Consider the following 27136-nt stretch of genomic DNA (forward strand, 5'->3'; position numbering starts at 1 on the left):
CATTCCTACAAACAAATAAAAATTTTGCTTGCCCACAATTATTGACCACATCAATTTAAAATGGTTCCACAGTATATGGACTATGGTATGATTCTGAATTCTAGATAACAGTCATGACTGCAATTTTATTCTGTAGTTCTATCAATGAATTATTGAATGGAGAAATTGATATTTGTTTTTGCACTTCTTAGTGTAGATGAGATATATGTATTCCACCATTTTAATTGTTATTTTTCCCCTTTTTTTCAGTGGATATTATATATGAGTATAGGCTATACTTTCTGAATATTGTTGGGAATTATCTTGTGACTGAGGCAGGAAGTATTCTTCAGCGTGGTAACATGCAGTTGCTTCCAAACAGAAATGGAAAACAGTCCTTGACATTTAATGGTGTCAACCAGTACTTAGCTTTGCCCCATCATGAAGGATTATGTCTTTCTGACCCTGATTTCTGTAACCTTGGGGTTACCTTTTCTTTTACCATTCGCTTCATCAGCCTAAAAGATGACATGTACATTTACTCTAGCTGTGGCTCCAACCCGAAAAGTGTAGGATATGACCTCCGTTATGTCAATAAGCGTTTTATATTCACCGTTAGCACCCGCAGCCGAGAGTGGAGTGTTGAGTTTAACGATGTTAAGACTGACGTGTTCTATGCCTATCAATTCTCCTGGAGTGTACAGTATGGTCTGGTGTTTTACATTGAGGGAGTGGAGGTCTCACGGACCACTAAGTATACCACTAGGGATGTATCTCTACCAGAAAAGTGTCCAATCTATATAGGAACAAACCAAGACCAATCATCTTTTACCAACATGGAGCTTGAGTACTTCCACATTCTGCTGGCTTCTAGAGACATTCTGATTCAGCTGGGTTACGTCATTGGTGAGTTATACAATGTCATGTACAGTATAATTTAAATACTGTACTACATATGTAGAATTGGATGTGGTTGGTACAAAAGAAAATTTTCGCAAGCAATATTATATATGCCCTTGAGCTTTAGCAATAAATTATCAACTATAAATAGATGTTAAGATAAAGAAAGAAAATATCTGATAAGATGGTCAAAGAGTGTAAGAAACTTTGGTATATACATGTACAATAGAAGAATTTTGTATTGAATTAAGGGTTTCCGGAACTCACAAAATCACCTTCCCTCCGTGTTGTGGCTAATCCAGATGAAAATGTTCAGTTTCGCTGTGAGTTTACTCAACTGGCTGCTGATGTGGATTACATAGTGGAATTCTTTGTCAACAATAGAATGGTTGCTAATGCAACCAACAACACTAGCCCAGTTATGATTAGTGAAGAAGATGCTGGTGATCTCACATATGGAAGCTCAGTAAGTGCCTTCTTTGTGATTTTAAATCTTTTTGAAGATGTCTGGAGAAGTCAGAGTTCCATATTTTAAATAAATGATTTAGTAACCTGGAAAACGAGAAACTACAATGGGTGCTTATTCCTTCTTTCCACCCAACCTTATATCTAGTGTTTCCAGAGATCTGTTTTTTTTTTGTTGCTCTTTTCATGTTTGATATTGTTGACCAGATTTATAAGATTAATCCCATTTGGTTATCTTCAATTTTTTTATTGTAAGAGATGTCAATCTCTTTTATCAAATACAATTGAATGCAGTTGTTTACCATAATGAGAAGTAGACAAATTTTTTGATTGTACAAATTCTAAAATTCCTATCATGCAGATATGACAAAAATGAGAGAAAGAAGTTAATTTAAAAATAAAACAGAGTAGGATGTAGTTCAACATTACGTTTTCTATACAGATGTATTGTGAGGTTAGTGCATGCTACAGGGATCGATGCAGTGCATCTCGAGGACAAGCTAAGCGCAGCAGCATTGTTAGGATGGTTATGGAGGTAAGATTCAGCTAAGACATAAGATTCACAACGAAATTGCTGTAAAGAACACTGAATTTGTTTTACCTGAGGTTTCACACAATTTTGAAATTGACAAGATGATTTTTCTTGGCAGTTTGAGGAGGAGAAGATGGTCATTTATGAAGGAAAGAAACCAGATAAACCCCTGCGCGGGCGAAATCTGATTCCTCCAAGACTGTTCTGTCCAGCTGCCAGCCGAGCTAACTGTAAATTATATGTCGTCTCTTCACTGAAGACAAACTCCAGAGAGACAAAGTGTCTAGATGGCAGCACAATGCAACAGCTTGTCTTCCGATCTCCAATAACCAATAACTCTATGTGTTCATATCCCATCACATGGGGCCAAGATATAGAGATTGAAATTGAGGCAACTGTTGATCAGATAAAGGATGGGAAGAAATCTCGTACCATTCAGATCCAGCTTTTAGTCGTAGTAGGAAGTATGAGGACTCTCTTTGATGTGGCCAGGATCCCTGTTGAAATCCGGGACTCTAAATCTGTGGTGACATGCAGGTCCATCAATGACCCTCACATGACTACTTTCGATCAGAAGTGAGTTAAAATTTTTTAGATGCAAGGGGATATTTTTTTACTGCATTCTGATTAATAAATTTAATGTAATAAAAAACATATTAAATGCAATTTCATAAAAGTTGCAGAAGTAAATCATAAAAGAGGATTGTCAGATTTTAACAACTGCTTCACCAAATTAACTTAATTTGTAGGAAATATGACAACTTTTTTGAAGGAGAATTTGTGCTGTATCGTCATAAGACATTACCCTATGCTGTAAGTTTGTTCTGTCATACTCCCTGTTGTAGTACTATTGGATGAGGATTTTTTCTGTGCTAATACAATTCTAAATGGAACTTTCTTTTGAAAAATAGACATTTGAAGATGTAAGATTCAAGATATGAAAAAGTTTATCCCAAGTTTGCTTGAAAACTTATTTTACTTGTCAAAGTGTTTCCTAGCTAAATTTAAAATGTTTTCAGAATTTTTTTGTAAGTGTACAGTCAAGTAGAAGAACATTAGTCTGACATATAAAAAAAAAATTTAATTTTATTACAGGTACACACATTCTACAGATCTTGTAACAAAAAAGCTTCGTGTAATTGTGCTGTAGCGGTGAGATCAGGTGATGATGTCATTGTATTAGATGTTTGTGGCAAAACTAGACGTACAGGCAAAAAGAAGCGACGCCCACTCACTAAGAAGCTCTATCTGAATGGGCAGCTGACCCCCGGAACATCAGTCTATCAACACCGTAAGGGAAAGAAATATGAGGTAAGTGCCAAATTTTATAATTGTTTTTTTATTGGTCAGTTAGATTTTAAAGTTTTTTGATGAATTGGTTTATATTATTACCAAATTTCAGAGCTTGCAGTAAATAAACTAGCTTGCAGCAAATACACAGATTACAACATCATGATAACCATATCTATTTTTTAAAAATGGTAACTTCAGAGATGCATATGAAATCATTTCCATATCCTCTTAAATGAAAATGAGCAATTAAGAAGACTGCCTTCTTTATAGATCAATCTGCCCACTGGAGGTCAGGTGATTGTTAAACCTGCGAGAGACTTTATCAATGTCTGGATGAAAGGATCACCCTTAGATTATGAAAGTGTGGAAGGTAACTCATCTCATAACTTTGTGATTTCTCCATTAGATAAGAACATATTTTTGTAGAAGCAAAAAATATCATAAAATGTGTTATAAAAAGTTATATGTAAAACCACTTTTGAACTTCAACATAATTGGTGGTAATTTTTTTCCAAAGTGAAGTCATCACAGAATAAGCAAAAATTTCCTTCATGTAAATTTTTCCAAGTTTACATTACTTTACATGCATTGTAAAAGATGTAGATATGCAGGAAGGAATATAAATTAAAAGTGAAAAATTTATTTTATTTTGTATTTGTTCAGGTCTGTGTGGAAATTATGATGGTGATAAGGACAATGATTTGGTAACAAAGGCTGGGAAAGTTGTCAATAAAAAGCAGCCTGATGAATTCTCAGTGGAATGGAGGTATTAAGAATTGTGTATGCTCTTGAATGACCAACCTCAGCAAATTATCAATGTTCTCAGTAATATATTTTTTGCCTTTTTCATTATGTCATTTAATTAAAAAATAAACACATAGCTAAATAGATGGGGGGAACATTTTGTAATTTTTGGACTAATCTGACTTAACCATACAAAATACTGTCTTGTAAGCCTGTGCAGAATGAATTCACTTTGTTATTTCATTACCAGAGTCCCTGATGGTGAGTCTCTGTACTCGGGATACTGTGGTGTGGTCACTACCGACTCCTCCCCCTCTGAGCCCGAGTATTGTGAGTGTGAGGCGGGAATGATCCCCCAGTGTAGGGCCAGCCCGGTCAGTGATTGTGGCAGCTTCTCCAAGGCCAATAGCAAGAAAAAAGGCAAAAGCAAGAAATGTAAGGAATTTGATGAATTATATAGAAAGAAACACTCCTGGATACAGACAATGGTGTACAGATATTGAGTTTTAATTTAAAAAAAAAAAAAACATACATGGAGATTACAAAGTAAATTTTAATATTAACCAGGTGTTTGAGAGAATACAAAATGATTATTTGATGATGGATTTGTAGACAATACTGAATGAAAATCTGTTTGATTAGTTGTAGACATTACACAGGACTTGATTGATGAGTCACAACAGTTCTTCTGTCAGTCCACAGTCACCAGGATCATATTCGAATTCAACATCACCTATGTCTTCATTGTAAGTTGTAGTAACAGCTCCTTTAACTTAGCTATCTTTTCATTCATTTATCATCCATTATTGTATTATGCTGATGTTAATAGAAAGTGGTTAAGGTTTAAAATATACTTTTAGTAGTTTGTACTGTAAAATTTTGTATATTTTGGGGACAGAAAAAATGAGAGGTTAGAAAAACAATACATGTATCTGGAAATGTCTCACTTGAAATTTCTCTTAATCACATATTCCTATGTCAAACTATAATCATAACATTAATCCACTGATTCATTCTTTCAGAATATGTTGATAGTTAAATGATATGTTCTTAATACAGGGTGCTACTTTCCCCACACCCAATGGAATCACAAGAGAGATGGCTGTTAACAACTGTACCCAGTTCATCGCTCAGTCCTCAGCTGGTGATGCCTGTGGTGCTATTGCCAATGTTGATAAGATAGGAAACCTAGAAAACTGCATTGACGACATCATGGTTAGTCATTCTAGTACAATATGACAGCTCTTTAACACCAAGTACTAAAAAGCATGTCATTTTAAAAATTTGACAAGTTTAAAATATGTTTTACTGAAAACAGATGGAAGTGCATCAATTTGTCATAACATCCCATTTCAGCTTGCGGTTTTGTTTTGTATTTGTGCAATAAATGTGTGTTTTGTTCTCTAGATAATGGATAGCTTAGATTGGCTGATAACAGCTCTAGAAAACTTACAAGAACAGTGTGTGACTGCCATAGAGACTGACGTGACCTTGTGGATAACTGATGGGGGAGGGGTACCAGAACTTCCTGCTGTCATTGAGGCCATCTGTCCTGACGACTGTAACAAACAGGGGGCATGTGTCAATGGTGAGGAAAATTTGTCCTTGTTATTGGGAATTCTTTTTTATATGGATAATTATTTAAAAATACCTTAAAACTATGTTTGGTATGTTTAAATGGTGTTATTCTGTGAAAAATTAAATGTCAATGATGTTGTAACATCATTGAATAAGACTGAATCACATTTTAAAGAAAATTTACATATCTTATTTGCAGGTTCCTGTGTATGTAATGCTGGTTTTGATGGGGAGGATTGCTCATTGTCGACCAGTGATCCCCCAGATGTGGTAGGCGTGGTGGATGCCATCTGTGACCTCAGTCAAGGACCCTGTCTCTTCTTCTTCATTCAAGGCTTCGGCTTCTTGGATCAACCTTCACTCACCTGTCACTATACATTAGCTGAAAACAATGTAAGAGAATGAAGAGAGTGTATTATACAATAACAAAAAATGTAAATCCAAAATATGGTTACTTCTGGCAATTGATTACATAAGATTTAAGGATAGAATTATTTTAGCATTCACAAATATGAATTTGAATAAATTACACATGCAAAGATATTGCAATAATTCACTAGTAAATAATAATTTAATATTTTATAGTCCATGGTAAACATGTCGGCTATATTCCGAAGTGAGGAGGAGGTGAGATGTCCTGCCTACAGAGGAAATCTCTCTATCAGTAATGACGGACTTCTGATCAGTGTGTCAGTACGTGTCGTAGTTTATGATTCCGTGTGTGAGATCTGTGATGATAATTCCTGTTCACTCAGGGTAAGTTTGTTGTATTTTCATTATATTTTACTTTAAAAAATGTGTTTACTCTTTCATATATTTACATGAAAAATGGTGAAGTTGCATTTTTAGTAGTATACAGTGTAAATATTTGACAGTCTGTTAGAAGTACTTGGTGTCTAGTATATTGTAATGGAAGCAACTGCATACATCTGTGAATTAAATTTGATGTGAGAAAATCCAGTTACAAAACAAATACCCCATTAATGGTCATAAGCCATAGAGATTGGTATGGAATATGATAAGTACCATTATAGATTATAACTTGACTGATTGACCCTTTGCTTTGCAGACTGACATTTGTCAGATCAATGGGAAGTGTTATGCTGATGGATTTGTCAATCCTTTCGATGCCACAAAGATCTGTGATATCAACACATCGAAAACACAGTGGGGAACCCTCAATGGTAGGATCTCAATAATATTAATTTTTATAGAAATATGTATTCACAGGTTGTAAAACTTTATTTATAGGAAATCTTTATATTCTTCATGTCACAATGCATTGGTTTTATGTTGTTGTTTTTTTTTTCAGTCCGTAACATCATTATCAAGAACTACATCTTTATAGGAATATTTAATCAGTTGTTGATCACCAAGACTTTCAACATCACCATTGGTGGAACAGGCATCCCCAAACTAATTCCTGGTTTTGCTGGAGGAAATGCAGTCGATTTGGATGGAAAGCAGTATCTAACCTATGGGGATCAGACAACAACTTGTTTTGGTGATATAGAGAAATGTACAAAGGGGGTCACCATACGATTCAACTTAAAGCTGAAAAAACACAGCTCAAAATGTTACGTGTTCAGTAATGGTGGAGAGGAAGCCTCAAGTTATGGCTATGCTATGTGGTTTGAGAATAACAAACTCTACACTCGAACCAGCAACAAAAAGTCCGAGTGGACCATCTCTACTTCATCCATCAAAGTGGAGACATTCATGCAAGTGGAGATGTCTTGGAGTCTCCAGAGTGGATTACAGCTAAGTATTGACAAGACAGTTAAAGCATCCAGCAAGAGATATGTCAGCCGACCAGCCAGTACATACTCTGCAATCAAAGACTTTGTAATTGGAGGATCCTCCAAGAAAGATAAGAACTGTGGAATGGCCATTGATTCCTTCACTATCGTGTTTGCCTCTACTGAAATCATCACTGGAGCTGGAATCAAAACAGGTAACTGACACCTAAAATTTCTTAGAGGAGGATCTCAAACTCGAAGAAAAGGGCATTTTATGGATCTGTGTTGATCTGTGTGTGTGTTTTTCCCCCAATATATTTTTATGATTTATAGTACATGTATAATTTTTCAGAGAATAATTTCAAACCTAATCAAATACAATGTACCATGAAATATACAGAATAAAAGCAAAATGTTTGCAAATAATTGGAATCAGAATTAAGGTAACTTCTGGTAAGAGTGACTCAGACAAGTTCGAATGTTTATTATTCACTTAATATGGTTTTTGCTTCTGCAGAGTTACCCTCTTTTGAGAAGTCCCCTGCTTTGACCCGTCATGTGAACAATAATGAGGTGTCCCTCATGTGTTCATTTGAGTCTTTGTCCCCCACCCATTCCTACTCTGTCTCCTGGTATGAAGATGACAGACTTCTGAAGACAGTAGACATTGGAAATGAGACAAGACCTACACTCACTGAACAAGACATGGGAATGTTGACATTTGGAGCCGAGGTTCGTAGGCTAATTTTTCTTGTGATATGTATAAGTGAATTATGATTTGACTGCTCTTATGCAATAACTGTGTCTTTAATTAAACCTTTTTTTGTTCAAAATAAAAAGCTGTATTTGATATCTTGATAGTAAATCATGTACATGTATTTACAGTAAAAAATATTTAAATAAGTCATTCAAAATTTTAAATCTCTTTGTTGTTGAGGAGACATTTTTTTGTTTGTTTATATGTACTATTACATGTAATGTGTTTTGCACAACAGCTGTACTGTGGAGTATCAGCCTGTCTGAGTGACAACTGTGATAACACCAGAGGTCCTGAGAAACGCAGTGACAAAATCAGCACAGCCATCAAGGTAACCTCAAAGTTCTAGTATAATTAATATAAGGAGACCAATAAAAAAAATTTTATTCTAATGCCATTTGTAGACTGTAGACCTAATAAATGTGCATAGAGAAGAAATTAATACGAAAATGATGGACAAAGTTTTTATATTAAACATTAACATTGTCTGTTACAGTTGGTGTCCAGTAAGGTGACTGTTTTTGAGGGAGGAGATACAGAGTGTGTGAAGCTGGAGACTCCGTTCCCACCCCGACTTTTCTGTAACTCTACTGACAACACCACTGCTTGTGGCATCCAAGTTTCCTATGGCTTCCAATCCCACAGACAGACCAAGTGTGCCACTGGTCGCTACATACCCCAGGCTGTCTTCAAACAGAGCGACGAGGTCAAAACCCCAGGCTGCGGAGTGACCATCACTGACCAACACTGGACGAAGCAGACCTGTGTCAATATTTATGGAGTGCCAGAGGGACTGAAGGATAAGAATAAGAATTTGAATGTCCAGCTTGATGTGTCCATTGCTACTGGAACAGTGATGTCCCCTAAGCTGGTCAGCTACACAGTGAGGGTTGAGGTGGTCGATAAAGACAGGTTGTCTGTGTGTCGGTCGCTTGGAGATCCTCACATTACCACTTTTGATAAAAGGTAAGTCTTATGATGTAGAAAAGGTTCTTGTCCCATGTAAAAATTTATCAGATGGCTTTTAAAAATTTTATTTGATTAGAACCATAAATTTACATTTCTTGTCTGTTTTGCACTTTTGTTTTTTTTTCTATAGGACATTTGATGTCTTCCAAGAAGGAGAATTCATCTTGTACCGACACAAAACACTCCCATATGAGGTAAATTAACCATACTTACTTTTGATGAATGACAAAATGAACATTCTGTGGCAGTTTGTTAAAAAGGTGTATGGTAAACATAGCCTAGGGAATGCATGGTATGAAAAACTTGAAAAAGAAAATAAGAAAGCTTTTGAGCTATTCAACAACTTTTTATTTCTTTGACTTTATAAAAATAGTATTACAGCAAAACTCGGTTGTAACAAAGTCGCTGGGACCTATGAAATTACTTCGCCATATCCGTAATTCGCTATAACTGTATAAGAAATTCATTAAAATTATATAGCTGGGGATCCAAGATGACTTCGCTATATCTGTAAATTCACAATATCCGTGTTCGTACTAAACAAGTTTTGCTGTAACTATTTAAACATCTTCCATTCCTTTTGTATTTTGGTTTTATTTATAAAGATTATGTTAAAAAGTTAAGCATTTAATCATCAGGTTGATTGTGTTTTTGCAAAGTAATAACATGTATTCATTAATCAGCATCTTAATGTTTACAGATTCGAGCCTTCCACCGTTCCTGTCTCAGGCGTGCTGCATGTAACTGCGCTGTAGCAGCGAGAATCGGTGATGACGTCATTGTTCTGGATAGATGTGGTGCCAACAGAAAGAAAGCCAAGAAACAGCCCCTGGTTCCCAAACTCTATCTGAATGGAGAGTTGACTCCAGGTACATCCATCAGCAGATTCAACAATGGACGAAAATACAAGGTAAATAAATATTAAGTAAGATAGGGTGTTGCTTATGTTAAGGTTACATTATGTACATGATGGATGCATAATTCAATACAAGCATGGTCAAAAAAAAGGGGATAAATAATGCTTTCACAAGGGAACCAAAAATTGTCAATCTGCTTCATGCCACATCATCCTTCCAGTATAACTTTATATGTGGATGTTATAGATTGTGTTCCCCAGTGGAGGAGAGCTGATTGTGCAGGTCAACAGAAACAGGAAGGAATTCTTACAACTCTGGTACAAGGCTTCAGCTGATGACTACCTCAACTCAGAGGGTAAGATTCTATAGCTTTAACTCACTCAGGTGGTAAGATAGCAGACTCAACTCACAGGGTAAGATACTAGACTTATCTCACAGGGTAAGATAACAGACTCAACTCACAAGTCTTAACTCAGAGGGTAATAATTAGACTCAACTCAGGGGGTAAGATAACAGACTCAACTCAGAGGGTAAGATATCAGACTCAACTCACAACCCTTTACCCAGAGGGTAATAGCTAGACTCAACCCAGAGGGTAAGATAACAGACTCAACTCAGAGGGTAAGATAACGGACTCAATTCAGAGGTACTAGACTCAACTCAGAGGGTAAGATAGTAGACTCAACTCACAAGCCTAAACCCAGAGGGTAATAACTAGACTCAACCCAGCGGGTAAAATAAGGTATGATAATCGATTCTGAGGACAAGATATTATGAGGTCAGGTGTAACAATAAGATTTATAAGCAAAAAAATACAGCTACCTCAACTTAATGTTTTAGATACAAGACAGTGCAATTTTAAATGTTCAATAGTTATGTTCTCTTTCGCTTCGCTCAGACGAACATAAATTATATCATATTCTCTTTACATATACAAAAACAACTCAAACACAATTATAGAGGAGGCGACAATGTTAGCCAGATTTAATCAAACTGATTGGTACAAATATTAAAGCGTCCATAGGTGCATCCACACATAGAAACTCTTGCTTGCCGCATTTATTACACGTATAAATTTACAAACACAGTCGTCGATGGTACCAACTCTTTGCCTTCCTTCTACAATGTATCAAAAATAAAAATAATTAATCAAATATCACAGAACATATAGCCAGATTTAATCAAACTGATTGGTACAAATATTAAAGCGTCCATAGGTGCGTCCACACATAGAAACGCTTGCTTGCCGCATTTATTACACATATAAATTTACAAACACAGTCGTCGATGGTACCAACTCTTTGCCTTCCTTCTACAATGTATCAAAAATAAAAATAATTAATCAAATATCACAGAACATATATATATGTGCTTGTTTTGACCTCCATAAATGAATGTATGAACCCAATATTATGCTTCCCTCGCCGCCCAGGAAAAACCATAGAAAAAAACCAACATTGATGTTGAAAAAACTATGGAAACCTGTAAATCCGCAGCAAATGCGAGGTAAACGAAATGAATGGCGGACTCATTCTCACAAACTTAACGCAAAATGTTGTTACTTATAATGTACAATAAATTGACTTCTTTAAGTAAAGCTGTGCAAAATAAATATGTACAAGCAATATCTGTTTACACTACATCAAAATACCTTTCCGCTAATGTAGCTATGTAGCTATGAACCACTACAAAACAGTTTTTTATTTATGAATATAAAGAAAAAAAAATCTCTAAAGCGATTTTAGCAGTTGTATTCCACATAGGTAAGCCCAGTATTGGTTCAACCAAAGTGCTATGCAACTCCAGACTAGGAATCAGATCTACTTCAAAGAAACTAAGCATCAATCTACAAAAGAATTCTGTTTCATTAAATAAAAGTAAAAGAAAATTGGAAAACTGATAAGTCGTGGCTAACTTTTGTCGAATGACAAAAGAACATAAAACACGAGTTTAAATACCCTTAGACCGAATCACCGCATGCCGCAAAATAGACCCCAAAAGAGATCTAAGTTAGTAAAGCACATAAGTGAGATAAATAGATATTACCAACATAATACGTACTAACTGCATAACCAAATCAACACATACGCCTCCCCCGCACACCAAAGCCACCAGGTTCGACCCCCAGGAACATCACTTTTACCCCAAAGCATTATTAATGTAACCGAAAAGAAATTTATATAATGTAGCCGTAGTTCAGTGCAGAACTTTTCTTAGGAGAAGAATATTAGTTTAATAATGAGAGGCTAAGATCATGTTATGATGGTTAAGTTAACTACCCTAGTAATTTGATTATTACTAAATGAAAATGCACTTTACTCATAATACCAAGATGCATTAAGATAGGATATTAAGAAAATAAGCCAGTAGAGGAAAACAAAGCTACAGTACTGTATTAACTGTATTACAGGATTATGTGGTCACTATGATGGAGACTCCAGCAATGATCTGCTGATGCCTAATGGCCGACTGTACTCTGGAAAAGAAAGGAGACCAAAGGAGTTCTCCAAGAGCTGGAGGTAAGTCATTACTTATACAGATACATTGGAGGTTATAATTAGTCGAAAGTTAATTTTCATATAAGTTGAAATCTTTGTGCTTAGAATTTTGTTTCAACAAAAAAAGACAAATGCAAGTTTGAATATGATCTTTTTTACTAGTTTTTTTTATCCCTGCCTTCAGTATAGCATAAATTCTTTGTCCTTAATCATTTAAGCTGTAGTACTTAGATTAATATGTGCTAGAAAAAAATTGGACTGGTTTTATTATCTAATTTGATTTACTATTTTTCTCACTACAGGATTAAGGAGATGGGACTTGAGACTCTATACTCTGGTGTCTGTACAGATACAGTAAACGAGGTCATTCCTCCCGTCCCTGTGTTTTGTGACTGTAATCTTGGATCCACCCCAGTTTGTGGAACTGACCTTGACATATCCTCTTGTGTCAAGCCCGACAAGAAGAGAAAGGGAAAGAAGAAGGGACTAGTAGGGGAGGAGATTACAGACCTCGTGATTCAGCAGGCTGTCTCCCCACCACCTATGTGTCTCTCTCGATCAGCTCTTATCTTGTTTGAGTACAATGTTACCTACATTGCACCGGTATACTTGATGATTTGTTTACTGGATATTATGTATCAATCATTTATTCGATTTTTAAAGATTCTTTTCTTTATTGAAATTTTATTGGAAAATTATGGCACGCCGATTGGTTCAAAATTATTTTCTGCACAACGATCACGATTTTATACACGAGCTAGAAGAAAAATATACACGAGTAAAATAAAAATGCACGTATCGGTAAAAATTGCACATAGTTTAAAAGATTTTTACACAAACATAACGAAAAATGCACGAATCCGAATTTTTTTACTCGATTAAAGGGTTTAATATGCACAAACAAAAATCGAAAATTGCACGAGCAGAGGAAACTAAAAATTACACAAACAATTTTACTGCGCATATCATTACTATGCACATAGAATATTCATAGTGTTCTTTGTTTTCTGTACTCTTTATCTCTTCATGTATGCTAAGCTGAATGTTATCGAGAATGGAAGTTGCTTTTTTACAATCCGATTTCGAATGAAGTGTTTCCATCTGATCTATGCGAGAGTATTTAAAAGCTTTTTGAAAATACTATGAATTTCTTATATTGACCGAGATCAAGGATGTATTATATGATGCCGGACAAAAATTGTAACAAGAATGAATCGGTACGTTTGTGCTACAATGCGGGGTTTAAAAAAGTACCATTGAGTATGATGCACTCGACTCCGAACTAAAAGTACCTAACGATGAACTACAGTACGGCTGACAAGGATCTTGATTTTAAAAAATCATTTGAGGAGATTTTTTCCCCATTTCGGAATAGGAAATTAAATATTCAGTTGGCTGGATATATACAAATGTGTACATTTTTAAATTTAAAAAGTGAGGATTACCTTAGATGTACACAACGTATTTTTAATGTCAAACATAAACATATTTTATTTCTATTTACATATGTATCCAAACTTATAAAATATCCGATATCAATTTTGGTTGGATATCTGTAGCCTACTTTTTGTTCTGATTTTTTCCATGATATTTCATATTTCCAGTTATAAACTTCGAAATAAAAACAAGATATTTCTTGTAAGCGTTGCCCTCATTCGCAATGGCGATTACTTGATAAATGTTTTCATTTTTAATAAAAAGGACCAGATAAACGGAGAATATACTTATATACTCTATGTACATGCGCTTTTGTTTTTTGTTAATTAAATTTGTCCAAATGAAATAACAAAACTCTACTCAAATAATCCTGGCTATGGAAAAACACATGATCAGTGGCGGACCTGGCTCATGGATCGATTGGAGTCCCATAAATTTATTTAAGTTTCAAATCGTTGGACCATAATGACACACCAAGACTTTTAAAACATTGTGAATTACTAAATACATCTACATACAATGTCATAAATAAAATGGGAATGGATACTGCAGTTTGATAATAAATGAAAAGAATATAAATCTTGTTTTATCATTCTTGAAAAATGCAAATAAATCATGTTCCAAATAGAGCACAATTTTTGCAAATATTTTCAAAGAAAACAAATTCTCTTTACATTTAGAATTCGTATTCATAAAATGTTAATAATTTATTATTTCCCAAACACTAAATTTAAGTTTTTTTGTAATAACACTTTTCAACCCAAATCTATGGCCATTATAACAAGAACATGACTGTATAATCATAAAATGAAATTAATCGGCAAACGGGCCTGTAAAAGTCCCCCCTCCTCCCTTCTTTTTTCTGAGTATTATAGACTTTTCAACAGTACTAGTAAATATTCCTTACATCCTGGTTGACCCCCTAACCTTCAATTTTTAAATGTTGTTAGGTCGAGCGCAAATTCCAGGATATGGACGGTAAATTACAATATTTATCGTTATAGTTTTAGGTTGAATTGCAATCCTGATTTCGATCGACTACTTCATGTACGCTTAAATTCATAGAAAAATATTTCAGCTATTAGCATCAGGAGGGGCATGTCCCTCCCCCTTTTCGTTTTCTTTTCTTTTGCAAACATAACCTTTTTCTATCGTAAATATCTACTGAAAAGCCTCATCCCCTTTTTTGTTTGGTAGTTTAAATCTAAGTAATATATGCTTATGCGTTTCGAAAAGAAGGTGGAATATTGAAGGTGCCTCACTACCTCAACGAAATAGGATTTTCTAGTTTGGACACTCCCCCCCCCCCCCCCCCCCCGCCTTTTTTTTCGCTTGTCATGCAATTAGACTTTTCAGGTAATTTGTCAAAAAAAAAAAATTCTAACCCCCTCCCCACTATTAAAAGTGATGCTATACCGATATTATACATGTATGTGTCTGTATATCATAATTTTAAATTGTTTTAACTCCTTTATATGCATTTTACCTATTCAAAGCAAACTCGATAAAAAACATACCGGTAATATGTTAAGCTTAAATTCACATAACTAAAACGACTACAATTTACATACAGTTTTCTACATTTACATGGATATTTATGAAATCACTACACATTGTTCAAAATTAAAGACTACATGTTCTACTTTGTCACATACATAATTATATAAAAAAAAATTAATAATTATATTCGATCGTTTAAATATAAAACTTAAAGTTGCGCAATTATTTGCCTTATTTTTTTTTTTTACTGTTTATTTCCAAAAAGTTTTCTGTCAAATTCCACAACCCAGATGATCGCAACAATTTATGCTTCAAAATCTCTGTATGAATTGCTAGTAATCCTTAATCAAAAGGTATTATTGATGTGTCAAATAACTATAAATCGATTAGCGTACAGGTGTCTTTCATTCCTTCACCAGCAGGGAGGGTTCTCTCCATATGAAAAGGTCACGCATCCACATCCTTAATTATTACCGACGTACACACAGTGGGTGGTGGAGGAGAAGAGTTTGATTTGTTGTTAACTGCCCTGTATTACATCACATGCTGTTTTTATTAATTTTATGAAGACCTTTACTATATCAATGTTTTACACTTTCAAAAGAAATTGCTATATAGACAATGATAGAGGAATGACACAATTTAAAAATCTAACAATGAAACACACATCTGGTAATATGCATCCCTTTTACGTTATTTATACATGTGTAGAATGTTTTTAATCGGGGGTGTTCATATTCCATACTTAAGGGTACTTACCACAAACAAAAAATGGATGCGCGGGTTGATATATATTTTTTGACTGATTTTGATTTGTATTGATATAAATAATAAATCCCTGAAATATAAAGAAATCGTAGGATTTCCTTGGTGCTTAGATTTGAGATTTTATTTTGCCTTCTATATAATTCCATACAAAATTTTTCACAATTTTTTAACTTTATGACAAAATCTTATAAAATCCTCCCGCTCTACTTTGTAAACATTATTCAGGTTGTCAATTTAAATGTAAATCTATGAAAAATAATGCTGATTTCTGAAAAAAGTTTGTGTTATTTATCCTTAAGATTGTGTGTAAATTTATACATGCATAAAACACATTGTACATATTCTTGAGAGCCTAGTGGAATTCTAAAAGACTGAATCCTTTTTAAAAAGATTAAATAAATATTACTAACACGTTACTCATCCTTTAGGATAAATTTATAGGTTTATGTTTCAAGCATCCAAGCCACCCTGAGCTGTTCTCTAATGAATATTAATGAAATGTGCGCAATGAGGATGCGTCGTATATAATATGTCGATGTTGTATTCTCACTCGTGCAGTTTTCGTTTTTATGTTTGTGTAATTTTCTCACTATATCGTGTAAATATTTTGTTGATTGTGTAGTTTTTCTGTAGTTTGTGTAAATTTCAATAACTTTTTGTATACTTTCCTCACTTTGTGTAAGTTTTTACTTACTCGTGTAATTTTTGTTTAAGGTCGTGCAGAAAATAATTTTGAACCAATCGGCGTGCCATAGAAAATGCTTGAACATTTGCATAATGTTAAATTGCATAGACTTGATTAATGAAGAGAAAAATTGAACATAAATGTTTTGTTAAATGTAGGAATTATGATTTTGAACCTTCTAGAAAAGTACCAAACGATCAAACTCATTTTCATTTTAAAAAATAGAACAAAGCTATTTAGAGTAGAAGACTCATGAATGACATGATAAAAGCTTTACATGATAAGTTAAATGTAATTTATTAGGATTACACCTGGCCAACAGCCAGTAACATCACAGAGAGACAGGCGTTCCAGAAATGTAAGACAACAGTGGAGGCCAGTGTGGGATTCCAGGGCTGTAAGAATGTCCCAGACATTGGATTCTCCATCTCCCTTGACTCCTGTGTCATCGACATTCAGGTATCAACCATATGATATTCAGTAGAAAATAATGACATGTATGTAGATTTTTATCCCTGATCAAGTTTTAGGATGAAAAGAAGTAATGAAAATTATTTTTTATTATTATTATTTTCTTATTTTTAAGACTTTATGAGAAGGAAATGAATTAGTAGGAAAAAACAGATATATCCAAAGATTGAATCAAAATCATGATAAAGGATGTTTAAAAAATAATTGAAATTACAGATAATGGATGATTTTACCTGGGCTGAGGGAGCATTAGCAGCGGTACTACAGCTCTGTCAGACTCAGCTGGAGGTCAATGTAGAACTCTGGGTGAATGTGTCAGGAGAAATTGTCCCCAGTCCTGCCATCATCGACAATCTGTGTCCTAATGAGTGTAGTAAACAGGGAACATGTAAAGATAGTAAGTTTTGTAGAGCCAGACAGAGTCCAGTTTCTTAATGTTGGTGATTGTTGTAATATTAAAGAGATAAAATCTTTTGTGACTGAGATTCGGTAAAAAAAAAATTCTGTGAACTGGTTTATAAATATACATATGGATTGAAAAATAGTGGAGTAAAATCTGGAAATAAAATACTTGCACAGTCATGTAAATTTCCTAAAAGTGTGGTAAAGTATTTATATGTACTAGATAAATTAACATTGATCATTATTAATTAAACAGGTGAATGTACCTGTAATGCTGGTTACTATGGAGATGATTGCTCTGTTGTCTTGACAACACCACCAGCAGTTGATGATATCCCAGACTACCTCTGTGACCTGTTGAAGTCGGACTGTAGAAGTGTTGTTATAAATGGTGATGGATTCATCCAGGTTGATACCCTTGTCTGCAAGGTCCAGAAGATGGTATGTTTGATTCCAAGGAATCCTTGTCACCAAAGCTAGTCCTAACATCACACTATTTAATTTTCTTACAGAGAAGAATATTTCTGGTCATATTTAAAAAAAGAAAGAATATTGTACTTTTTTGCTTTTAAGAAGTTGGAGCAAAGTTCAAAATTTAGTGTTTATGTACTAGAACTACAATGGTATGATACTTAGAGTCAAACAGATATCTCATGAGAACAGAACAGTTTTGAGCCGTTTTATAATTTCAACTGTGACATTCTTTTTACAGAAGCGACAGGGAGTTGACTTTATAGTAGATGGCAGTTCTGTGACTGTCAATGCCAGTTTTGTTAGTCGGGAACAGGTCAGTTGTAAAATGCCGGACTCTGGAATCTACAATGTCAGTGTCAGCAATGACGGAAGTAACTTCGGAGCGGAGTTGACCTTCATTGGTTATGACTCCTCCTGCTACACATGTGACTTGTCTGGATGTTCTCAAAGGGTGAGTAGTACAATCAAAGGAAAGTTCTTCCATTCCTTGGAACAAAAAGGATGGTTTTGGCAAAGCTGTGTTAATGTTTGCTTGTTAAACTATCATGATTAGAAAAAAATTTTGAGGTTAATTTTTTTCGTGTCAGAAAAGAAGGACTTTATTAACATTTTGAAATAAATGTATTTGAAATACCTGTTCATTTCAAAATAATAACACCATTGACATTTTATTTGACAGACTGACATATGTTTGATTGGAGGAACCTGTTATGGACGAGGATTTATGAATGCTGGAAATCCACTGGAGGTTTGTTCTCCTAACAGGACCACTACCAGCTGGACAACAGTCACACGTAAGTTACAGTAGCCACACAAACACTTAATCAATATATAACAAATAAAATACAGTTTAAGAACATTGCTATTACATACCATATGGGACACTGGGGACTGACAAGGTTTACAGCCAAATGATAAACTTTCAGCTAAACATTAGTTAAACATCCACATGTGAGTTACAACAATTATCAATTATGTAAATTACTATATAATATATATTATAGTATATTACATGTAAGTTATAACAATCGACATTTTTCTAAGATGTTTTTACAAATCAATAAGTCTAATTTGTAATTAAGTGTATTTTTATTCATTTCTAGGTGACATGGTGATACAAATATCATACACCTTCATCACCATTATAAGTAATGTTCTCATTACCCAGTCCACCAACTACACTGTGATAGGAAACCCCTCACTAGTGACTGGCCCCACTGGACAAAACGCCCTCCAGCTAGACGGTGCCAGACAGTACATAGATCTGACCTCAAGTGACAATGGTTGTCTAAGTAATCCTAGTCGCTGTGAGTTTGGCTTGTCTGTAACCTTTAACCTGAAGTTTGTGACCTTGACAGAGAACATGTACATCTTCTCTAACGGTGGAGATGAGCCAGATGGATTCGGGGTGGCCATGTATTACCGTAGAAACAGGTTGTTCCTGACCGTCAGTACGGAGACCAAGGAATGGACTGTGGAAACAACCTTGATCAAAATCAGTGTATTCTACAAGATTGATTTCTCGTGGAGTGAACAAAATGGTCTTGTTTTGTACCTAGATGATAAGGAAGTGGCATCTACGAGAGTCTATATCACCAAGATTGTAACAGTGTCTGTTACAACCAAATTCTACATTGGTTTGTCTATCAAGACAAATATTTACGCTAACATTGTTATTGATGGATGGACAGTGACAGAAGCTACCAAACAGATACGAGATGAAGTTACCATGGAGACCACTACAGAGGCTGATACAACAACAGAAATGTCAACGACTGAAATGTCTTCAACGGAAATGTCAACAACGGATGAATCATCAACGGAAATGTCAACGACAGAAATGTCAACAATGGAATCCACAACAGAGACAGGTAATTATTCATGTAGGTCATACAGGTCATATGACAAGTAATTATTTATTCAACTCTATATACATATACAGTCAAACTTCATTATCTCAAACCTAATGGGTGAAAAAAACTTACAGCCTTAATGTTAGAGTAATCAAGCTTTAAATAAATGTTATTTCATAAATTTGAATAGAAATTGGGGGGAAAAAATGAAACAAGGTTCATAAACCCTCTGCTTACTGATATAAAATATTTCTTTAACTCTTATGATTTTTCAAAGGAATGTATATGTATTCAGTAAATATAAAAACATATATAAGTTATGGTTTGAAGTGGAATAATTTGCTTACAAAAATGACATAACAACTTGATAAAAATAAAATTTTTCATAAATTTGAATAAAAATTGGGGGGGAAATTTAATCTTAATCTTTGTCTGTTTAAGAGTAAAATTATCATTAAAATTTACCACTTGAAAGCAGATTTTGAAATATTAAGTATATGTAGGACTTGTGAATGTAGCCAAACACATTCTAAACATTTTCAAGCATTTAATTTTGCATTGTGGAATCATGATACATCAACATGCTTTGGTTATTTATTTTGACTTTATGTGAATCATGTTGTTTAAAAATAAAAATTTGTAGAATTTTAGCAATCTGCAAAATGACTCTTGTTAACTTGAATGATTCCACAAAATTTTTAATGTTTTAAAATAAATGCTGTACATAAAAAAGAAATACCACTCACTTTTTTGTTCATAATCATTGTAAATGCCAATAAAAAATAATGATATAAAGTGTATAATATCTGGAATATCATACTATAAATGACATCACATGATTTTTGTATTTTTTGTGGTTCATCACTGAACTTAAACCAAAAAAAAAAAATTCTTCACAATTTTTTGTTTAAGGAAATTGCACACTAACTTATTTTTAGAAAATTAGGAGTAACCATTATGAAATTTGAAATGCACAGATTTAATGTAATTTTTTCTATACTGCATATAACTTTACATTGAGTAATCTATATAAATAATGTAAAAGTCATTTTTTCCATCTAAGAATAAGAATTATTATTTCTTTTTAGTTGTGAAATTCTTTGAATTATATTACATTATTTGTTTAAAAAAAAGCTAATTTAAAAGTTATGCATGTATTAATAATCAGTTGTAGGATTCTTTCGTAGCAAATAGGATTGAGAAAGTCAATTTAGATGCCAGCTAACCGTATAGTCAGATTTATACAAACTTTTATAAGAGTGTGATAGAGAATCTACTAAAAGTACTTATTAGAGAATGTGCATGCTGCTTGTAAGCTAAAAGTGTTGTGGGCTCTTGTGGTAGCTTTCTTTGTTACTAAAGTCATGGGTGCATGTATACACAAGGTTTATCACAATACACACAAAGAATGTTGTCCCTCATAATTTACAGAAACCTCTACTGAAGTGACAATAAGTGAACAGACAACCACAGCTCGAGAGACAACTTCTGAGTCTGTAACTAGTGAGATGACAACTTCTGAAGTACCAACAACAACTGAAGATATGACAACAACCATGGATGTGTCCAGTGTTTCAACAACAAGCACAACAGAAGAACTGACACCTTCAGAACCTGATACAACTACGACTTTGTTAGAAATGACAACCACTAGCTCTGAACTGCCTGCAACTAGTACTGAGCCAATGACAACTAGTACTGAACCAGATACAACTAGTACTGAACCAGAAACAACAAGTATTGAACCAGTTACAACCAGCACTGAACCAGTTACAACCACAGTTGAGTCAGTGACAACTAGCACTGAACCATTGACAACTAGCACTGAACCATTGACAACTAGCATGGAACCAATGACAACCACCATCATATCAACAACTGAACAAGGTATAACCACTTCCACATTAGAAACTGTTACATCTGAAATAACACAAGCTGTAACATCAGAACAGACAACTTCAGTAGAATCATTGACTTCTATATCATTAAAACCATACACAACATCACAACAACAAACAACCACAGAACAAGATACATCTACACCAATACAAACAACAAGCACTCCAGAAAAGGTTACAACTACAACAGAACAGCAAACAACACCACAACAAACAACATCACAACAAACAACATCCAAACAAGAGACAAGCACAACACACATGACAACAGCTGGACCAGAAACAACATCCACCACAGAGGGAGCTAAGGTGACAACGACCCAACAACCGACAACTAGGATCTCTTTAGGTGTGTAGTCTGTAACCCCCTCCTGTCCTAGCAGTCACAACACGCCTCTCACTCAACATCAGTACCAACAACATCATATGAACTATTAAATCACCAACCGCCAAAAGACCACACACATTTTCACTCCAGTTAGCACTGCACTGTTTTCCTTCCAGTCACTTATGTCTATTTCCTTATCTTTACCACTTCAACCTTACCTAAACTTTATGCTAGTCTGCACAGCACTGTTTTTATGTGGATAATGGTAGATTTCCATTGAAATAATAACTTGTTTGAAAATTTTGTTTTTAACTTTAATAGTAATTGCATGTTTTGTTTCTGTGGGATTCTTGCTTTGGGCTTTTGTTCATCTGCTTTTCTATGACTAATGGCTATAAATGTCTGCTAACTTGCATGCCAGAGAGAAATGTGTAAAATTTTGCAATTTATTAATTTTATTTCAATAAATAGAAACAACTACAACTGTTGGAATAACCACCACCACAGAAGCTCCAGGCACAACAACACCTTGTGTCATCAGTAAGTGTATTGATTGAGCTCTCCTTTTTCATTTAATTGTCAAAATCAATTTTCCCTTCTACAAGATACCTTGCAAATTATATTTACATATCTTCAAATTCATTAAAAATGTATTACTGGTAACTTTTACAAGGAATTATTGTAAAACAAATCTGTTACGGAACTTTTCATGGAAAAAATATTGTATACAGGGTTATTCCCCCCCCCCCCCCCCATGTTATTTTCACACTTTCACACTTGCAAAAAATTTTGCCCCATTTAAATTTCGCCCATTCTTAGTTCAGTTTAAGAAATTATACTTTTTTAGAATTTTCCCCATTTTGAATTTGCCCATATGCGAGTAGGACAAAAAGGGTGAAAATGAAACGGGTACGAAAATTTCCCTGTATACAGTGATTTATCATTTTACTTTAAAATCACTATTCTGCTGCAATCTACAGTGAAATTTTCTGTTATAGGTCCTGTTTCCACAGCACCCACTCTGGACTACTCTGTCTCTGCTGACTATCAGAAGGTGTCTTTTGATTGCTCAGTCACATCAGCAGCAGGAAGTGGTACACAGTACGCCATCTGGTGGTATGTAGGGGAGACAATCATCAAAAAACAGACCCTCACTTCAGGAACTAATGTAAACAGAATGGAGTCAACTGAGATCACCAACACAGCTGAAGCCCTTACACTTGGGGTGAGAGGATTTTTTTTATAGTATTAGAAAAGAATTATGAATTTATTTAGTGATTTTAATTTAAGTTTAATGTATTAATGCATACAGTGTACTAGGGACTGTCTGAATCATTCTTTTAAAAATGACAAACACCAAAGAAGAGTGATCAATTTGAAAAGGAAAGAAAAATATGTTCAATTCATGCAAGCTATATTGGGATCTTGGAATAACAAGGTCACTTCTCATATGAACACACTCATAACCTGTGGTGGTTAGAAGATTAAAATAGTGTGTCTTGAATTAGTAAATTGCTTTTTGTTACTCAGGTAAGCTGTGGAGTGGTGGTGTCAAGAAAAATAAAGGAATTTTATATATACTTTTAAACAAATTTATTATCAATGAAAAAAAAAAATCAAAATGTTTCTAACCACATAGTAGAAAGAAAACTACATACGTAACAGACGGCATGACCGAAGTGATAAATATTATTAACAGCAGTCATTGTCAGCATTCGTAACTACTCGGCCATTTTCTTAAAGAGAAACAATAAGCTACGGAAATTGCTGAGAAGTTACAATTGTCATTGTCAAAAGATTCACATGCTTTACGACATTGGTAAACTGTGTAAATGGCAAAAAAATTATATAACATATTTTTTATGATACGTAAATTCTCTGAACAATTTTTAGCTCACCTGAGCTGAAAGCTCAAGTGAGCTTTTCTGATCACATTTTGTCCGGCGTCCGTCTGTCTGTCTAGCTGTCTGTCCGTCTGTGTGTAAAGTTTTCACATTTTGATTACTTTCACCAAACTTGCCACAAAGTATCCTTGGGTGAAGGGGATTCAAGTTTGTTCAAATGAAGGGCCATGCCCTCATTCAAGGGGAGATAATTGGGAATAAATGAAAATTTGGTGGCATATTTTAAAAATCTTTTTCTCCAGAACCACTGTGCCAGGAAAGATTAAACTTATGGAGAAACATCCTCAGGTAGTGTAGATTCAAGTTTGTACAAATCATGACCCCCCGGGGGTGCCAAAGTTTTACATAGAAATATATAGGAAAATTCTTTAAAAACAAGAATGACAAAGCTGTGACATCATATTTATATGGAAGCATGAGGTAGTGCAGATTCAAATTTCACAAATCATGACCCCCGGGGGTAAGAGATGTGGCCGACCAAAGTTTTACATAGAAATATATAGGAAAATTCTTTAAAAATCTTCTTCTCAAGAATGTCAAAGCCGTAATTCATCATATTTATATGGAAGCATGCTCAGGTAGTGTAGATTCAACCTGCTGAGGCGGGGGTACGGGGCTACAATGGTCCTGTGATGTATATAGGGAAAATCTTTCAAAATCTTCTTCTCAAGAACCACTGGGCCAGGAAAGATGAAACTCATGTAGAAGCATGCTCAGGTAGTGTAAATTCAAGTTTGTACAAATCATGACCCCCCGGGGGTAGGGTGGGGCCACAATGGCTGATCAAAGTTTTACATAGGAATTTATAGGAAAATTGTCTTCTCAAGTACTTCAAAGCAATGATTAGTGATAGTATAGGAAGAAAATGTTTTTAAAAAATCCTTTTATCAAGAACAGCAAAGTCATATGCTGTATTAATATGAAGGCATTCTAAAGTAGTATTAAATTCAACCCCCCCCCCCCCTTCAGTAAACTTTTCAGTTCTGATCTAATCTGATTCTGATTTGCTCAGGTGGGCGATGTGGTCCCTGGGCCTCTTGTTATGGTATGGTATTAATATTTACAAGTTGATTAAGTTTAGTTATAAGTTAGGACTAAACACAACAAGCAGCATGTATATGATCTATAGTTTCGATGTTGGCATGTGCGGGAAAATTTCGTTATTAAAATAAACCAATACAATCAAACAGATTATAAAAACTTTAAAAGGGTTATTCATAAATCATCACTATTTCCTGCTTTAAATATTTTTTCTTAAGTTTTCTTAAGTTTGGTCAGGGCTAGTGGTTAAAGGGTCACGGCTAGTAAAAATTTGCTAGAGTAGCCTGATTGGTCTAGTATTCCAAAAGCTTAATGTCAAACCCTGCTATATTGGATCTTGGAATATGAAGGTCACTTCTCAAATGAACACACTCATAATCTGTGGTGGTTAGAAGATTAAAATGGTGTTTCTTGAATTAGTAAAAGATATTGCTTTTTGTTACCAGGTAAGCTGTGGAGTAGTTGTGTCAAAGCCCAGTACCTGTGGACAGGTGACTAGCTCAGTAACAAGGAGTAGTATTCTCAAGTACCAAGTCACAGTAAGTACATGATATTACTTATTATGGTCAATGGCTTCTAATTCTGTAATGAATGAAAATAAATTGAGGAAGATTTTTTTAAATGATGACGAAAGTGGCCTGAATCTCACAGAGGTGTTACTAATTACTTTCAGATCAATGAGGCCTCATACATCAAGATTGTAGAAGGTGCACCAGCACACCCAATACAAATCGATCTTTCCACAACTGCCAATTATTACTGCTCCATGAAGTACAAGGCTAACTGTGACATAAGATTCAATGGAGAGGTCATAAAATCACAGAATCCCAAGAGATGTCCCGACGGAGGGGAAATCCCCAATATTGTGGTCAAGTCCTCCCTCACTAATGCTGCTTCACCAGCTGAGTCTACCTGTGGTCCTGTGATGAAAGAAAATGTACGGTCCGCCCAGATTTACATCAAGGCAATGATTGACAGGATGAAATTCGGAAACAAAAACAGTACACTGAACATTGAACAGGAAGATAAAGTGGGTCAAGAGGTCAAGGCTGGGGTCCTTCTGAAGAAAATAGAGGTCAGAGTTCAGATACTTTACCTAGTACAGTTCTGACACAAAAATTATGATGCACTATTAAATTATATGAAATTTGTCATTCCATATCAATGATTGTCAATTGCTAAGTAGCTTTGGTTGATCCCTTCAACAGTAACATGATTTTTCCAGATTAATCTTTTTGTTTTTCCTCAGGTTGAAGTTGTTAGATATATACTCTTAGACCTACGTTTTATGACCCTATTAAACAATGATATAATATGTTAGAGATTAATTTTTTGCTTTTCTTCAGGTTGAAGTTGTTGAGATGGACTCTTTAGACCTGCGACACTGTCAGTCCATTAATGATCCTCACATCAGAACTTTTGATGGAGCGTATGTATTGATCAATGCAGTTTAAACATGATATATTATACTATATTTTTAAATTCAATTTTGTATGAAATTACAATGTAATGTAAAACTAATTGTTGTTTTATTTTAAATTTTTGCAGCTACTTTGACAACTTCCAGCCAGGAGAATACATACTTTATAGAAACAAAGACACTGAAGTAGAGGTATGAACATAATCTAATCAGGATTGTTTGGGTTAATTTCCTCCAACTACTTTTCAAATGAAGTCACTTCAGAACTTTTTTTGTACATATAGCAGTGCATTGTTAAAAAATGCTAGAAAAAATCCACATATGTCTAAAAAGTGTTTTGTGTATGGATATTAAGATTTCATTTTGATATTAATCTAAGCTTTATTGATTTAATGTTCTGTACACTTTCCATTAGGTACGTGCTGCAATGGTGCGCTGTTCCAGTGGAACATGTAACTGTGGAGTGATGGTGCGTTCTGGTGATGATGTCATCAGGATAGACAAATGTAAGTGGGTCAACAAAACCTCTACTGCTTATCCAATCAACGAGGAGCTCTTCACCAACGGAGAACTGACTCCAAGGACAGAGATCTTCCAGGAGAAGGACGGCAAACAGTTCCAGGTCAGAGAGAAATGTCTGAGTG

At 34.7% G+C, this 27136-nt stretch overlaps 1 protein-coding gene across 1 annotated transcript in view; it reads left to right on the plus strand.

Annotated features, from left to right (window-relative positions):
• Positions 1-27136, plus strand: part of LOC134229666 (uncharacterized) — a 91116-nt gene that overhangs the window by 58882 nt on the left and 5098 nt on the right. The window contains exons 104-141 of the mRNA XM_062711432.1: positions 250-885; positions 1131-1345; positions 1787-1879; positions 1995-2452; positions 2626-2689; positions 2972-3187; positions 3440-3539; positions 3833-3935; positions 4164-4348; positions 4556-4659; positions 4973-5128; positions 5321-5501; positions 5691-5884; positions 6077-6247; positions 6561-6675; positions 6804-7445; positions 7748-7962; positions 8226-8318; positions 8484-8953; positions 9087-9150; positions 9657-9866; positions 10060-10168; positions 12224-12332; positions 12614-12914; positions 17005-17160; positions 17389-17569; positions 17831-18015; positions 18287-18499; positions 18728-18842; positions 19152-19919; positions 21333-21788; positions 22599-22667; positions 23126-23352; positions 25519-25611; positions 25746-26147; positions 26419-26501; positions 26621-26684; positions 26908-27114. Of these exons, the coding sequence (XP_062567416.1) occupies positions 250-885; positions 1131-1345; positions 1787-1879; positions 1995-2452; positions 2626-2689; positions 2972-3187; positions 3440-3539; positions 3833-3935; positions 4164-4348; positions 4556-4659; positions 4973-5128; positions 5321-5501; positions 5691-5884; positions 6077-6247; positions 6561-6675; positions 6804-7445; positions 7748-7962; positions 8226-8318; positions 8484-8953; positions 9087-9150; positions 9657-9866; positions 10060-10168; positions 12224-12332; positions 12614-12914; positions 17005-17160; positions 17389-17569; positions 17831-18015; positions 18287-18499; positions 18728-18842; positions 19152-19919; positions 21333-21788; positions 22599-22667; positions 23126-23352; positions 25519-25611; positions 25746-26147; positions 26419-26501; positions 26621-26684; positions 26908-27114 (8423 nt within the window). The remainder of the gene's footprint in view (positions 1-249; positions 886-1130; positions 1346-1786; positions 1880-1994; positions 2453-2625; positions 2690-2971; positions 3188-3439; positions 3540-3832; positions 3936-4163; positions 4349-4555; positions 4660-4972; positions 5129-5320; positions 5502-5690; positions 5885-6076; positions 6248-6560; positions 6676-6803; positions 7446-7747; positions 7963-8225; positions 8319-8483; positions 8954-9086; positions 9151-9656; positions 9867-10059; positions 10169-12223; positions 12333-12613; positions 12915-17004; positions 17161-17388; positions 17570-17830; positions 18016-18286; positions 18500-18727; positions 18843-19151; positions 19920-21332; positions 21789-22598; positions 22668-23125; positions 23353-25518; positions 25612-25745; positions 26148-26418; positions 26502-26620; positions 26685-26907; positions 27115-27136) is intronic.

The sequence above is a fragment of the Saccostrea cucullata genome, unplaced genomic scaffold (assembly GCF_032062105.1).
Source record: "Saccostrea cucullata isolate Sc308-1 unplaced genomic scaffold, CSIRO_AGI_Scuc_v1 ctg156, whole genome shotgun sequence".
NCBI classification, from domain to species: Eukaryota; Metazoa; Mollusca; class Bivalvia; order Ostreida; family Ostreidae; genus Saccostrea; species Saccostrea cuccullata.